A 17,591-nucleotide genomic window follows, 5' to 3' on the forward strand; every position below is an offset into this window, starting at 1 on the left:
TGAAAGGGCTTGCAGGTGCTGTAACCTGGCATCCCTAAAAGACTTAAGTTCATAACCGTGTGAGGAGCTTCTATTTCCAATCTCTTTTATCCAACTTATTGGATTTTCATGTAGATAACTAGTATACAACTATTTGAAAATGATGATAGCATAGCCCCAACCAGGTAAGAAATAACAACACCAAGCTCATACTTCCATTAGACTAAAATGTAACTTGTATTCACTTTCAGTGGTGCAGAAGGATACAAGACAAATAGGTAAATAGCACTCCAAAATCACTTGTACTCGTCTTCTTCAGCTTCATCCAGGACCAGGTCGCAGGGCAGCGGACTCAGTAGAGACACCCAGACTTCCCTCTTCTCCCCAGACACCTCCTCCAGCTGCTCCAGGGGGAGGCCAACGCGTTCCCAGGCCAACCGAGAGACATAGTCCCTCCAGCATGTCCCCTGGGCCTCCTCCTGGTGGGATTTGCCTGGAACACCTACCGAGGGAGGCGTCCAGGAGGCATCCAGTATAGGATGCATCAGCCACCTCAACTGGCTCTTCTCGATGTGGAGGAGCAGTGGCTCTACTCCGAGCTCCTTCCAGATCTCTAAGGGAGTGTATTCAGGTTCTCGTTCTTTCGGTCATGACCCAAAGTTCATGGCCATAGGTGAGGGTAGGAACGTCGACCAACCGGTAAATCGAGAGCTTTGCTTTTCGTCTCAGCTCTCTCTTCACCACAACAGACCGGCACAGTGTTCCCATTACTGCGGCAGCCACACCAATCTTTCTGTCAATCTCCCGCTCCATTCTCCCCTCAAGCAAACAAGACCCCAAGATACTTGAACGCCTCCACGTGAGGCAGGAACTCCCCTCCAACCTGAAGAGGACAAGCCACCCTTTTTCGGTCGAGAACCATGGCCTCGGACTTGGAGGAGCTGATTTTCATCCCAGCTACTTCACACTCAGCTGTGAACTGCCCCAGTGCATGCTATAGGTCTTGGCTAGAGGGGGCAAGCAGGACCATGTCATCTGCAAAAGACTTGACAGCTGTTGAGCAGTCAGTCACCGAAGCCCTCCACAAAGAGAAGAAGTCAAAAAAAAGCAATCGCTAAAAGCTAGATGGCTGTTCACAAATTGCTTTATCCAAGCATTTTAAAGTAAAATTGAGTGGGAGGAAAATATTTGGTAAAAATAGAGCAAAAGCCAAAGGGACAACCGCAGCTTTTGGAGAACTCTGAACTAAAGCATAGTGCCAATTAAGTATAAAGTGCATATACTGTACAGTTCCTGGAAGCAACTTTTCGGTAAGGCCAACATTTCTGTATGAGAAGTCTTTTTTTATTGGTCTATAATCTTAAAATTTCCTGTGAAACTAAACTTTGGGGTTTCATTATTTGTAGTTCATAATCCTTGAAATTAACAGAAATAAACACTTAAAATGCATAATAAGTGGCTTAATCAGTGATATTATAAGTTTCACTTTTTGAGTTGAATTACCAAAAAAAATGATGATATTCTAATTTATTGGGGCATGCCTGTATATTTAAAACTATATAGTTGGAGGTTGCTGTGATAAATGAAATATTATTTGAATAATAATACTTTATATCACGTTTGATATATCTAGAATTCAATTTGAAAGATTTGTTTTTTAATTTAATATGAGACATATTTGTTTTTGTTATGCTTCTTTACACTCCATTTTTTAGAAAAACCTTTCTGCCATCGTTCACTAACAATTTAGCACTTGGAGCCAGCTCCCACAGACAACACATGGCAGGTTTCAGTATGACCACTTCTTATTTGATCCTCCCCTTCAGGTAAAGGAATGTCATGCAGCTTACAGTGCAAGCCAGGGCAGGAGTTGTTCCCGATACAGATCAATAATATGACAGAACAAATATTTGAGGCCAATAAAATAATTAAATAACATTTTTGCGCATTAATTGTTTTAAAGTACATTGTTTTATATATTAGAATTGAAACGGTCTAAGATTGACTTTACAACTGGCTACAGCCAATCAGGGGATAACTAAGTCATCATGTGACATTTTGTACTTTTATTGTAGGCTTATCTAAGTTTTTGTGCATATCACACTTAAATTTGTGAGGAAGCCTTATAGTGGTGGATCCGCGTGAAAAAGTGAACACGCGGAGGAGTTTTCGCAGCTTTTAATTCCTATCGATCATTTTATTTCTTAAATAGTACGACATTTCTGCCTACATATTTACTACAATTGAGTTAAATCAGTAGGCTACTTTTCCAAGCACGCATATGTTAAAGTTCGGATTTTCTCATCAGATAATAACGCGTCTTTTTTTTAACTCGTCGATTTACTTTTGCTTGTAGGAAAACATGCATATATTATTCAAATCATTTCCACGTCCGCATCTTGCCCGGACCACAAAAAAGGAAAACTCCCTTAGGTAGAGAGGGAGGAGAACAGTGCAGCCTGGTGTCTGGACTGAGCGGCTGTGAAACACAAGTTAATAGTTTTTTGACTTTTCTGACAGTTTTATTCATGGATTTGACTCAGGAATCCATCATTTCTCTGCTGGTGTTGGAGGGTGGCAAAGTGAAGAAATCCGAGCTGGTGGTGAAATTCGGATCCTCAGTGGACTGCGTCGATCCGGCGGAGAGAGATCGGAACAGAGAGCTCTTCAAGACTTTTGTGAACAATGTCGCTTACGTCAAAGAGATCGACGGAGCCCGGTACGTCGTTCTCAAAAAGGTCTACCAGCATTTGCTCGGAGGAAGCCAAACGACTGAAAACAGTACTGATAATAGTAATCAGGAGATGTCAGGTGAGCAGGAGCAGAGTCCACCTGTAGAAGATGAAAAGACTGAGAACTCCATGGACCCTAGAGGGCCCACTGTTTCTGAGGGACATCCTGTATCCTTATCTCCCATACAGCTGGCCCTGCAGAGGAGCAAGTGTGAGGAGAACAAAGTTAAAAAGATGCTGAATTTTGATGTCAACAGGAAGGAGAAAGATGAAGCCAAGGTGCAGAGCAAACCGTACGCTCTGCCTTTGAGAATGCCAGCTTCTACCAGGGTGGAGATCCACAAACTGAAGCCAAACTCAGAAGAACTTCCCAAGAGCCAAAAACTAAACACCATCAAAGCCAAGAGGAAGCCATCCTCAGTGGACAGTCATTCGCCCCAGCTGAGGAGAGCAGCAAGGAGCTCCAAGGTTCCAGAGGATCTTGGCGGAGACTCAAGGATTTCCTCCATGTTCCCCCTGGACCATGCAGAGCATGAGTGGCTGGTGAAGTGTGCTGCAGGCCACTGGAATCAGGTCTATGGCCTGCTGCTCAGCGACTGCAAGCTCGCAGACAGGAAGGACTTCATCTCAGGGTTCACCATCCTTCACTGGGCTGCCAAGTGTGGGAACAGTAAGATGCTCCTCAAGGTCATGGACATGTTCCGTGAAGGAAGGGTCGACGTCGACATCAACGCAAAATCACACGGGGGGTACACTCCCTTACACATAGCTGCTCTGCACGACCAGGAGTACATCATGGCTATGTTAGTGGGCGAGTTTGGGGCTAATATGACCATTAGAGACAACTGCGGGAACAGGGCCTACCACTACCTGCATAAAGGCATTTCCAAAACTATCAGGGAGATGTTGAGTGAGCCCAAAGCTCAAGCACAAACTCAAGAGAAGGGCCCTCTTTCCCAGAGAGAGGAGCAGGACTTGCTGCCAGACCTCTCCAGGGGTCTGCACTCCATAACCCGTCTCTTCCAGCCGACGGTGATCAGCCACAAGAAGAAAAACAATCAGAGGTCCGGACTTTACTCTCTCAGCGAGGAGGAGCAAGAAGACTCTGGCTTCAGACACAGAGTGATGTCTAATGCTTCTATGTGTTGATGAACGATGGAAACGTCACTTTATTCTGTTTTTTCGGTCCTAATTCATCAAACAAGACAAATACAACACAACAGACCAGGCATGGGCCAGTATGAAATTCTCACAGCATGATAACCTTCAGTACAAATGTTCTAGTAGTTGGTTTTTTTTTGTTAGTTTTTTCCCGTTCTAGTAGTTTTACTAAAAAAACAGAAATGCAAATAGTTATTCCTGCTGCTGCTAAAACATATTGACAATTACAGGCGTAATAAAGCAATTTATAAAATTTTTTTGATTTTCATACAGAGACTTTAGTAAAAATTTAAAACAAACACCCATATTAAAGAGGGTCTTAACCCCTGAGCTAAAATATTAAACTTTTTTATAGTCATTCTGCCTTTTATAAAGTAACATGTGCATAACAAAGCCAATATTAACTGGTAGATTAGTCAGGCTAGATAACTTGCCAACTTTAGCTTTAAATAAGAGTGATGACTTGTGTTTTTCACGTACAAAAATATCACAGACAGCCAAATGTATCTTTCTTGTAAGCAAGTGATAACTGTAGTAGCCTTCTTTCAGCTGGCTGGCCAGCAGTGCACAGCAACGAGGCGGGGGGCTTTCACGTTGCCTCACCATGAAAACGATAATAATGCTGATCTTATTGCCTTAATTTAAAAAAGAAAACAATTATTCCTAATTATTCCTGCTAAAATAACCTGGCATACTGACAGTTACAGGTGCAGTGATATAATCAATAACATTTGTTTTATAATTTTCAGACACACACTTAAATTGAAATATTCAGCCATTAAATTTAAGAATATGTCTGAAACGCAGAATATACACTTTTATAGCATTTCTGTTTTTTATAGACTGAGACAGATATAACAAACTAATATTAATGGGTTAATTAAATTGTGATGTGGGAACTCCTTTAGTCCACATCATGAGCTGTATTTTTAACAACCCCAATTATTTCCACACAGCCAAATATATCTTGCTTGTAAGCAAGGGATAATTGTAGTAGCCTTCTTTCAGCCCCTTGACCAGCAGGATGCAGCAACAGGTGGGGGAAGGGCTGCACTGCTTCACTCCTGTTTATTGAAACATTGTAACACATTTTTATGTGGTTTTTAATCAGTTTTTAATCATATCCGTTTCAGAAAGAAATGTTATTGATGTTTGGAATCTATTTTCAAAAGAACTTAATACAAGTAAAGAATTTACTGATCAAGACTCAACATGTTTTGCTTTCTGAGTTGTGTGATCATGGGGGGAGGCTTTACAAAGGGCAAAAATAAAATGAGGGACGTATGTGTGAATCCAAATCTTCAGTAGCACTACAATTCATTAAAAATTTAAAATGTCAGTGAAATGCATGGAAATGTTCACTTCTTTTTGTAACAAAAACTTTTAATAAGTTCCATTAAAGTTCTCGGATGTTCTAAATTTTACTAGAGGATTTATTAAAAGTATTTATGTTGTAACTAAAGTACATGAAATCCTGCTAAAAGCTTCAAAAATGGGTCATTTATTAAGAGCTGTCCAGGTGTTCCATAAATCTTTTATGTGACTCGGTGCCAAGATTTTCTTGAAATATTGCTCGGCTTGTTGAGACTGCTGTGATTCGGCCTGATAAGCAGCTCACTGGGGCTAGGTGTGTTCATTTGCAGCTGGAAGCAATGATATCAGCATGAAGCCGAGACCCACAAAAGGAGAAGTCTGAGGGGGGAAAAAATCATCATCTCCCTCACTGCTGTTTGTCCTCTGCTTCTACTGTGAGTCATGATGTCACTTCCCCGACAGCCCTAAATGTTCCTGCGTGAAGACGATGAGTTATCTCCCAGCCATGAGGTTTTGTTACGCAAATGTCCTTTTCTGAGGCAGCTGCGAGGGAAAAATAGGCTGGGATGAGCAGAGAAATGGAAGGAATTAAAAATACAGCGTACATTTCTGCATTCAAGAGTAAAGATTACTATATGGAAGTGTTGAAATGAAACATATCAGGGAAAATTTATTTTCATGCATGGTCTATATAGCTTCTTGATTGCATCGGGCTTCAGTCCTTTAAAGAAAATAGTGAGTTTTAAGTTATTTTTTACTACCTTTCTATTTGACATTTTAGTAAATTTAGTTTTTCATAGCGGCAATCAACTACAAATGTCATATTAAGGCATTTAACAAGACAAAAAGGTCAGATAACAATGACAACTTCGACATCTGGAGATATTGAAAAGAGGATTAAACAGTTTTTAATAATAGTCAATTCTCTAACTAACATTAATTGAAGATACATAGAACAAAGGGCTTAGACCTCTAAAAAAAAGTGTAAATTAAGTTAAAAACTGAATATTGAAAATCAGTTTACCTGAAAAGGTGTAGTTAAAAAGTTGCATCAGTGTCTTTGTTCAGGCTAAGTTTGGACAGGAGCACATTAACTTCCCAACCTGAACTAGCGATTGACAACCATTATTGTGGTTTAAAGTTGTTTATCTTCATAGTGGCTCAACAGCTGCTCACCTGCCCTCATGTAATGCCATAATATCAACCCCTATGCTGAGTTGTCCATTATCCCAACAAGCCAAATGATAAAGACTTCCTGTTAACAACAAATATCAAAAGGCTCCAACAGTGCAAAGAAAAATAAACCCATATGAGGTCTAAAGTAAAGCACCAGCAGAGCCGGCCCAATAGGTGAACTGGTGCATACCGCCCCCAGGCTTGTAATTCGTGGTTTTTGAATAGCAAATTTAAGAACAGCACAGGGGACTGTACTCTCACCATTCCTTTTCACTCTGTACACTCAAACGTCCAGTACAAGACAGACTCCTGTCATCTGCAGAAATACTCGGATGATTCTGCAGTCGTGGGGTGGATCAGAGATGAACAAGAAGCTGAGTACAGGAAGGTGGTGGACCGCTTTGTGGCATGGTGTGGAAACAATCATCTCATTTTGAATGTGACTAAAACAAAGGAGATGGTTGTAGATTTTAAGAGAAACAGGAATAAGTCAAAAACTATTTCTATCATGGGAGAAGAAGTGGAGGTGGTAGAGGAATATAAATACCTCGGTGTTCACCTGGACAATAAACTGTGAAGCCATCTACAAGAAGGGACAGAGCAGACTGTACTTCTTGAGGAAGCTTAGGTCCTTTGGTGTTTGCAGCAAGATGCTGCATATCTTCTATAAGTCTGTTGTGGAGAGTGTGATCTCTTCTACCATCATCTGCTGGGGAAGCAGCATCAGAGCCAGGGACTTAAAACAGCTCAACAAGCTGATAAAAATGGCTGGCTGTGTTCTGGGGATTCCTCTGGAACCTCTGGAGATCATTGTGGAAAGACGGATTCTTCATAAAATGAAGAACATTATGGAGAACCCTGAGCATCCTCTTCATGAGACTGTCCTACAACAACAGTGTCTTCAGTCAGAGGCTTCTTCAGATCTGCTGTAAGACGGAGCGCTACAGGAGATCTTTCCTGCCCACAGCCATCAGCATCTACAACGGCTCTTTTAGGAAACCTTCATAATATGAGCTATAACAACATTTAATTTCCCTTTGGGATTAATAAAGTATTTTTGAATTGAATTGAAGACAATTAAAGATTGTTCAAGTGTAAATTTATTTAGGATTTTATTATAAATTTATACAAAGGAAATGTTTCATATTTCACAGTTACAATGAAAGGCCTGCTGTGTCCAGTGAAAACTGGAATTGGGGCCCCAAATCAAATTTTGCCAAAGGCCCTGTTAAATATTGAGCCGGTCCTGGTTACAAAAAGGATTGTGGCAAAAATAAGACAACATTACAAGCCAGCAAGCATGAGAAGACAAGATTAATTCCAGAAATACAAATAATAGCAGAAAATAGATGCAGAGTGTGGAAATAAGGTCGTATGTGACTTAAAATACTTTATGTATGACCAGGTGTAGCAAAGTTAGGCAGAGGCTAAATTTAAAGAAGAATTTACAGACTGTTTTGTCTTTTGTCTTTACTTGCACACTTATTCTGAGGACAATCTTTGGTTAATCTTCATGGGTGTGTTGAGTAATGACTGGTAGGTGAGGCTGACTAAGGTGTGCTGACATTCCTGTGGGTGGGGAGTTCAGAGTTCAGACTGAACGCCTGAATCATACGTTTTGTTTTGCTTATTTTAACAGCTGATGCAATACAAAAAAAAAATGCCACCCTGTTTGCCGTGTGCGGTTTTCACCAATTCCTCACACTCCAATCGCAGTTTGAAGGTTTTCCCCGTGGTCTGTTTTCATGGCTTTAACAATATGCATTTATTTTCCGACAGAATTAACTTGTTTTCGTAGTTTCGTAGTCTCTTCCTTTTCATTAAGTGATTGGTGAGGCTGGAGAAAGTAGCCGCAGGAAAAACAACCGCGGTGAAGTTGGTTTTGAGTTGGACATTGGATATTCACGCTCCGCAGATTCAGCGGCGTCCCCGTCCTGATTGAACCGATGCTGGCAGTCTGATTCCGGGCAGCCGGTCTCTGCTTGTTCCCTCCTTTCACACACGGTGGTTCGCTTAGGGACCGTCACTCTCGAGGGACAAAAATTAATAGCTTTTAGGTCACATGACCTAGTGACACAAAACTAATGTTAAATCATTCTACTAGACTGCATAGATGAGGAACACAAATTTTTTAAAATCTGATTTTAATCCATTTTCTAGTTCTTTATAGACGTTTTGTAATCACACTGGATCATTTTTCACCGGTTACTCCGGCTTCATCCCACAGTCCAAAAACATGGCTGTAAGGTAAATTGGTCTCTCTAAATTGCCCTTAGGTGTAAATGAGTGTGTGCATGGTTGTTTGTCCCGTGTGTCTGTGTGTTGCCCTGCGATGGATTGGTGACCTGGCCAGGGTGTACCCTGTCTCTCGCCCTTAGACTGCTGGAGATAGGCACCAGCTCGCCTGTGACCCAGTATAGAATAATTGGTATAGAAGATGAATGAATGAATGAATGAACAATTGATCGTTTTGATTAAACATAGGGTTATTATACATACTGTGATCAGTTGCAAGTTGATTCTCAAAGCTTACAAGCTACAGTCATATGCAAAACATCCATTTTAGCAGATCACACTTGCTTTTTTGAAACTGTCCAGCTTTACTGTATAAGTCTTTAATGCATAAACTCTTTCACCCACATCAGTAGTTGACAGAGGTATGTGTGTGATTGTATTTTTTAAGTTCATATTTCACTTATTTGTCAACGTTTACTTCATTATTTTAAGATTCATATCAACAAATGTTCAGATATGCTGGCAAAGACAGTTTTAGGGACTTTAAATATTTATAAAATATTAAGTTGTTTATGTAGAATATTGCAAACCTGTTTAATGAGGCTGTCCATGTATAGGGAGTGGTTGACACCAATTACCGCCTAAATCACTCCACAGCTGGTGTGATTCAGTTTGGTGACAGAATAGAGCTTCCTCTTCACAGTTTACCAAAGGTAATATATATGTTAATTGTGAAATTGTGCCAATGTAAGAAGTAGAACTCTCATACATCAGCTACAATGAGTTAAACATGACTGGGAATTAACAAATCTGCCATATAAACCAGTAATTCATTAGTGAAGATTTTTAATAATGTGTCTGTCAGAAGTTGTACTTCACTAAAATAAATGTCTTACACACTACGTCCGGAAAGTATTCATAGCGTTGTGCTTTTTCAACATTTAGTTATGTTACAGCGTTCTTCCAAATGATTTCAAATTAATGTCTTTCCTCTAAGTTCTATGCACAATACCCCATTATGACCATGTGAAAGAAGTTTGTTTTTGCAAATTTATTTAAAATAGAAAACTAAGAAATCACATTTACATAAGTATTTACAGTTTTTGCTTAATACTTTGCTCATCCACCTTGGGCAGCAATTATGGCCTCAAGTCTATTTGAATATGATGCCACAAGCTTAGCACACCTATCTTCAGGCAGTTTTGCCCATTCTTCCTTGGACTACATCCCAAGCTCCATCAGGTTGAATGGGAGAAGCCTGTGCAGAGCCATATTTAGATCTCCCCAGATGTTTAACTGGATTCATGTCTGGACTCTGGCTTGACCACTCCAGAACATTCACAGAGTCCTTTGTCGTGATGAGCTGTTGTGGTAGGACCAATGTGCAAAGAAGGCTTCCAGGAACAAGGTGAATGAATGTAAGTTCAGTTTAATAAACCTTACTCAAACTCCAGACAGGCTTGACGGGTTGAATGGTGAATGGTTGACAGCCTGTCCGGATTTTGATTAAGGTTTATTAAACTGAACTCACCGTCATTCACCTTGTTCCTGGAAGCCTTCTTTGCACGTTGTCCTACCACAACAGCTCATTGTGACAGAAGGAACCAGCCTAATGGACCAAGCAGAGAGGTTAGAAAGGGGGTAAAAAAAGATGAGGTGATTGCAAGGTTGTTTTGCACCTCTTCAGTTCTCCCAGCTCACCATGGCATAGATTGGAGGCTGCAAATCGGCAGAAGGACTGGGTGGAAGTATGGGGTAGTTTTTTCCCTCAGAGTCCTCTGGCCCACAAGACCGTCAAAAAAGAGCGTCAGAAAGCTCTGGAGGAAATCTGCTCTTCCATCCTGAAGCTTCCAGCTTCCTTCTCCTCTCGCTTCACCGCTGAGGGTTCTGCTGGCGCTTCAGCTCCTGTCTCTGCTGGAGGTCAGCTAGACGCCTCAGTTTCTGCTCCTGTTCCTGGCTCCACTGAAAGTTGGTGCAACGCTTCAGTTCCTGGCTCCACTGAGGGTTTTGCCAGCACTTCAGCTCCTGCTTCCGCTGAAGGTCGTTCCTGATCCTGACCCTGTTCCTGTTCATGAGGGGTTCAAGGACAAACCGCCTCAGTTACCTGATCTTGTTCCTGTTCATGAGGGGTTCGAGGACGAACTGCCTTCACTTCCTGATCCTGTTCCTGGTCCTGTTCCGGAGGGGTTCGAGGATGAACCGCCTTCACTTCCTGTCCATGAGGGGTTCGAGAACGAACCGCCTCAGTCTCCTGACCCTGTTCCTGTTCATGAGGGGTTCAAAGACAAATCGCCTCAGTTATCTGATCCTGTTCCTGTTCATGAGGAGTTCGAGGATGAACCGCCTTGGTCTGGTGATCCTGTTCCTGTCCGTAAGAGAGGTTTGGGGACGAACTGCCTCCACTTTCTGTTCGGGTTCCTGAGCTCCACCGCCGGCCTTCTTGAGGCCATCCTCCTGAACGGGTTCGCCAAGAGTCCTCTACTCTGCTCCTTCGTGGCCGGCCTCCAGACAAGCTTCTTCGTAAGTTCTCATGGCTTCGTCACTGGCCTCCAAACAGCCTGCTTTTTCATCGCAGACCTCCAAGACTCCATCACAGTCGTCGTAGACCTCCCAGCCGTCCACCTGAATTCTGTGTCTGTCAACCCGGAGGTTGCCTGCCTGAAGAGTCGTAGTGGTTCCAAACTTCTTCCATTTACAAATGATGGAGGCTGCTAGTTGTGGTGACATATCCTTAAAATGTGGAAACCTCTTAGTGGTTTAAATACACATTTTAAGAATGTGTCACCACACTTTTTAGTCTAGATGTCATTCTTTAATTAACACTGGCAGAAGTATTCATACCCCATAGACTGTTCCACATACTACAACCACATATTTTATCATACTATCTCTTTATTAAGCAACATAACTTGCACTGAAAAAAATATCCTTTATCCACTTTAATGCTGTGAAACCACAAATTACCAAACATTTGTATGTGATGACCAATACAAAGTACAACGATAAAAACAGATCGTTTCCTGTCGTTAAACTAAGCAAAACCTGAAAAGTGTGACCTGCATGTGTGTTTAGCTCCCACAAGTCAACACTTATAAAACCATTGGGTTCTTTACAGCTGCAAGTGTTTTGTCAATATGTTTCATCTAGCTTTGAGGGTGTACTTATGGCTCAAACAAATCTTATGTATTGTCCATAAAAAGGCTTGTTCTTTCTAAAACATGAATATGGTTTGATATAAACCATGGATCACCAGTGACCTGAAGGACCTGCTTAGCAGGAAAAAAGAGTCTTCAAAGAGGGAGATAGGTAATTATTGAAGAGTATACAGAAGTAACTTAAATTATAGATAAGGGACAGCAAGGAGGTGTACAAGAAGAAGCTAGGGAGCAAGCTCCAGCAAAACAGTATCAGAGATGTGTGGTCAGGGATAAACAAGATCACAGGCTTCAAGCAGAAGGATGATCAGACAGATGGAGGTTTGGACAGAGTCAATGAACTAAACACATTCTTCAATAGGTTTAGTTCAAAAACAAGCTCAGCATCCTTCTCTCCTGCTCACAACCAAACAGCTTTCCTGTCACACCTCAAATGTTTTATCTTCCACCTCAGCCATGGACCCTTCTGCTTCTACATGTTTGCCTTCAACCAAATCAGAAGATGCTGATGCTCCTTTTGCTTCCTCCTTCGACCTTTGTGTCTCAAGAAGTCAAGTGATGATTCAACTGGAAAGACTGAACCAGAATAAAGCTGCAGGTCCAGATCGTGTCAACCCTAGAGTCCTGAAGGCCTATGCAGAGCAGCTCTGTGGGCTTCTGCAGTACCTCTTCAACCTTAGCCTGGCCCAGAAGAAGGTTCCAATGTTGTGGAAGGCCTCTTGTCTTGTTCCGGTACCAAACAAAATCCCCCATCAACCCTCAATGACTATATTTCTGTTTCTCTGACATCCCACATCATGAAGGTCCTAGAGAGACTCCCGTTAGTCCACCAAGTAAACACAATCAACTATCAGGACCCTTTTAGTTTGCTTATCGCTGTGGAGTTGGAGTTGAAGATGCCATCATAGACCTGCTTCAACAAACCAACTGTCATCTGGGCAAAGCCAGCAGCACTGTGAGGATCATGTTCTTTGATTTTTCCAGTACATGTAATACAATTCAATCTGACTTCCTTTGTCAGAAACTCCAAAATACTCAGGGGCCTCAACAATCTCCTGGTCAAAGACTACCTGACAAAAAGACCACAGTTTGTGAGACTGAAAGGTTGTGAGTCTAACCAGGTAGTCAGCAGCACAGGAGCACCACAGGGGACTGTACTCTCACCATTGCTTTTCACTCTGTACACCTCAGACTTCCAGTACAAGACAGACTCCTGTCTGGGGTCAAACACTAGTTCCATAATGGAAGTATAAATACCTCTGTGTTCACCTGGACAACAGACTGAACTGGAGATGCAACTGTTAAGCCGCCTGCAAGAAGGGACAGAGCAGACTGCAGTAAGATATTGCATATCTTCTATAAATCTGTTGTGGAGAGTGCGATCTCTTCTGCGATCATCTGCTGGGTAGCAGCATTAGAGCCAGGGACTTTAAAAAGCTCAGCAAGCTAGTAAAGAATGCTGGCTCTGTTCTGGGGACTCCTCTGGAACCTCTGGAGACCATTGTGCAATGAAGGATTCTTCATAAAATAAAGAACAGCATAGAGAACCCTGAGCATCCTCTTCATCAGACAGTCATACAACAGTGTATTTAGTCAGAGGCTTCTTCAGATCTGCTGTAAGACAGACCGCTACAGGAGATCCTTTTTTCCCACAGCCATCAGCATCTAGAACGATATTAACAGATCGAGTGTGGCTGTGATAGATGGCTCCATGTGCAGTGCCTCAACACAAACAATGGTGAAAATTTAAATGCAAAGAAAGGCAGCTGGAAATGTCCATCATGCAAGTAAGGAGCAAAGTGTGAAGTGTGTCCAATAATACTAGAAATAAATTATTATAAATTATATGTTGGAACTAAAACTGTATATCTGTTAGATTGCTTTAAGACTGTACCTCATATGTCATATTTAGTAGAATAGTTTAGCATTCATTTTGTGAAAGGCACATTACCTTAAAACTGTTGAGAAAAAAAAAATCATGAAATTTGATTTTTTTAAATTCTTAATAGAAAATGCATCAAAATCAGATAAAAAGAAGTGTGTCTCATCTATTTAGTCTAGTAAAATGATTTGACATAAGTTTTGTGAAACTGGGTCATGTGACCTGAAAGCTATTGAAAAACAAAAATCAGGCATTTTGAGAAAAATGCATATAAAATAGAAAATACATTAAAATCGGATAAAAATGAGTGTGTCTCATCTATTCAATCTAGTAGAATGATTTAACTTTAGTTTTGTACCACTGGGTCATGTGACAAAATCCTGAATTTTGATTTAAAAACATCATGAAAAATATAAAATGCAATCAAATCTGATTTTTAAAAAAATGTGTGTATCATCTTTTCACTTTAATAGAATGATTTTACATAAATGTTCGGTCACTAGGTCATGTGACCTAAAAGTTATTCATTTTTGTCTCTCAAGAGTGTTTGGTGAGGAAATTTATTGACGGTCCCGGAATCAGACTGCCAGCGTCGGTTCAATCAGGACGGGGAGGCGGCTGAATCTACGGAGCGTGAATATCCAATATCCAACTCAAAACTAACTTCACCGCGGTGGAAAGACACCCAACCCCAGAGATAATTAATTCTGTTTACATACTGGAGGAAGGCGGAAGCAGCAACCCTGGCTCTGTTCAAAGTTCAATAATATACTTGTCGACACGCTTCGCCAATTAGCTGCGTCTCGCAGTTTAATCTGCAGGCACGTAAACGGAAAGACGGCTTTTGTATAATAAACAAACAGGCAGCTAGTTGTAGAGGCGTTCATGGGCGTTGTTTTTTTTTTTATGTTTTACCTTTTAGGAACTCAAACCGACAGTTTCCTCAATTTGAGTCTTGAATCGTAAACATGACCAAATCCCGCACATTTTTTGACACTGATAAATGTTTGTTATTTGAGTTTGATTCAACAACAGTTACTTTAATTCAGTCAGTCAGTCATTTTCTACAGCTTAATCCATACTGGGTCACGGGGAGCTGGTGCCTGTCTCAAATTTGTCTATTTGAGAGCTGACCAATTCCATCTTTTTCCCCCTAACAACTCTGAGCAACTTCTTCGTTTTTGTTGGAAGAAAAGCATCCTGTGGCTCACCATATACAGGTCCTTCTCAAAATATTAGCATATTGTGATAAAGTTCATTATTTTCCATAATGTCATGATGAAAATTTAACATTCATATATTTTAGATTCATTGCACACTATCTGAAATATTTCAGGTCTTTTATTGTCTTAATACGGATGATTGTGGCATACAGCTCATGAAAACCCAAAATTCCTATCTCACAAAATTAGCATATTTCATCCGACCAATAAAAGAAAAGTGTTTTTAATACAAAAAACGTCAACCTTCAAATAATCATGTTCAGTTATGCACTCAATACTTGGTCGGGAATCCTTTGGCAGAAATGACTGCTTCAATGCGGCGTGGCATGGAGGCAATCAGCCTGTGGCACTGCTGAGGTCTTATGGAGGCCCAGGATGCTTCGATAGCGGCCTTTAGCTCATCCAGAGTGTTGGGTCTTGAGTCTCTCAACGTTCTCTTCACAATATCCCACAGATTCTCTATGGGGTTCAGGTCAGGAGAGTTGGCAGGCCAATTGAGCACAGTGAAACCATGGTCAGTAAACCATTTACCAGTGGTTTTGGCACTGTGAGCAGGTGCCAGGTCGTGCTGAAAAATGAAATCTTCATCTCCATAAAGCTTTTCAGCAGATGGAAGCATGAAGTGCTCCAAAATCTCCTGATAGCTAGCTGCATTGACCCTGCCCTTGATAAAACACAGTGGACCAACACCAGCAGCTGACACGGCACCCCAGACCATCACTGACTGTGGGTACTTGACACTGGACTTCTGGCATTTTGGCATTTCCTTCTCCCCAGTCTTCCTCCAGACTCTGGCACCTTGATTTCCGAATGACATGCAGAATTTGCTTTCATCCGAAAAAAGTACTTTGGACCACTGAGCAACAGTCCAGTGCTGCTTCTCTGTAGCCCAGGTCAGGCGCTTCTGCCGCTGTTTCTGGTTCAAAAGTGGCTTGACCTGGGGAATGCGGCACCTGTAGCCCATTTCCTGCACACGCCTGTGCACGGTGGCTCTGAATGTTTCTACTCCAGACTCAGTCCACTGCTTCCGCAGGTCCCCCAAGGTCTGGAATCGGCCCTTCTCCACAATCTTCCTCAGGGTCCGGTCACCTCTTCTCGTTGTGCAGTGTTTTCTGCCACTCTCTTTTGAGTGATGAACCAGGCTGGGAGTTTTAAAGGCCTCAGGAATCTTTTGCTGGTGTTTAGAGTTAACTCGTTGATTCAGATGATTAGGTTCATAGCTCGTTTAGAGACCCTTTTAATGATATGCTAATTTTGTGAGATAGGAATTTTGGGTTTTCATGAGCTGTATGCCAAAATCATCCGTATTAAGACAATAAAAGACCTGAAATATTTCAGTTAGTGTGCAATGAATCTAAAATATATGAATGTTAAATTTTCATCATTACATTATGGAAAATAATGAACTTTATCACAATATGCTAATATTTTGAGAAGGACCTGTAGAGGTTGGTTTTGGTCTCATCTACCTAGAGAATCTTCTTCCACATGTTTGCTGTGTCCGCTGCATTCCTTGTGCCAAACTGCAGAGGAAAGCTCCCATGGCTTTGTTTCAATGACCTTCTCTTGCCTCTCTTTGTCAACCAGAACTAAAATGTACACTTAAACTGCACACAGGTGAGACCTATAAACATGACTTCTCTCAGGAGTGGGCTGTATTTTATTTTATTTAGTGGACTCAGAGTAAAGGGGGTAAATAAAAATGCAAAGCCACACATTTCAGATTTGCATTTGCAAAGTATTTTTTCAATCTTGGTATTAGTCCCCTTAACAATAATTCTCTACTTTGTGTTGATTTATCACATAGAATTTAAGTAAAATGCATTGAAGTTTGTGTTTTAACATGGCAAAATGTAAAAGTTATAAGTTGTTATAAATGTGTTTACATAGAGGGCACCTGGGGATCACTACACCACTAATGTTACTAATGAATAGTAACCCCCAAAGACTCTTGCTCTTTTATTTTCTCTCACAAAGTGGGCATATTTGTTAAATTGCTACGAGTAAATCAAGACATAACAGGCCAGAAAATATTAGTAAAACGGTAAATAAGAAATTGTGATTGTTCCCTCATCGTTAAAAAACAAAGTTCGTGTTGATTCGACTGCAGAGGGCAGAAGCGAGCTCTGATTGAAGCAACTAGACGTGTTCATTGTAACTTTTTCATACTCTTTTTGTGCACAGTCACACAATTACATGCACACAAGGAGCAAACAGCAGGTAAGACAAACCTCTATATTTGCTACTCACATGGCTTTAGGTGCAGTGGACATATTTGGTCCTTGGTGTCTTATTTTTATTTAGTTTACTTTTCTTATTAATATTGTCAGTATCAAGTAGTATTACTGTTATTTTGTGTTTTTTTGTCGTTTCCCGTCTGTCTCACCATTGTCATGATCTGTCCATTCGGATGCCTGAACCAGATATGGCCTGGAATGGAGTTAATTTAATAAAGTCAACTATGCAACACGATGAATGTCTCATTTTCTCTAGTTATTTTAGCAAATCTGCCTCTGACACAAAAAAAGCAACGAGACGAGCCATACAGCTGGCCTAAGATCCCAGGACAAAAGAAAACAAAGGAATGGACAAATTTGTCTGTATGTCTTGCTGTACCAAAACTCATATCTACAGTGTTCAGAGCAAAATGATCTGAAAGAAATAATCTGAACATAGAGAGCAAGACTGCAACTATTAAGTGCAGATTTAACTTGTGGGAGAGGAAGTGGAAAAT

General features: G+C 41.0%; 1 protein-coding gene across 1 annotated transcript; it reads left to right on the forward strand.

Annotated features, from left to right (window-relative positions):
* The first annotated feature begins 2,069 nt into the window (after positions 1-2,069).
* On the forward strand, positions 2,070-5,291 carry LOC124876495 (ankyrin repeat domain-containing protein SOWAHA-like). The gene has a single exon (XM_047379325.1). The coding sequence runs from the start codon at positions 2,508-2,510 to the stop codon at positions 3,858-3,860; it is 1,353 nt and encodes a 450-aa protein (XP_047235281.1). The 5' UTR covers positions 2,070-2,507; the 3' UTR covers positions 3,861-5,291.
* Positions 5,292-17,591: the final 12,300 nt, after the last annotated feature.

Source organism: Girardinichthys multiradiatus, chromosome 11 (assembly GCF_021462225.1).
Source record: "Girardinichthys multiradiatus isolate DD_20200921_A chromosome 11, DD_fGirMul_XY1, whole genome shotgun sequence".
Lineage (NCBI taxonomy): Eukaryota > Metazoa > Chordata > Actinopteri > Cyprinodontiformes > Goodeidae > Girardinichthys > Girardinichthys multiradiatus.

Bases quoted from the DNA above. Each gene is read 5' to 3' on its own strand.
- LOC124876495 (XM_047379325.1), top strand. From the start codon at position 2,508: ATGGATTTGACTCAGGAATCCATCATTTCTCTGCTGGTGTTGGAGGGT.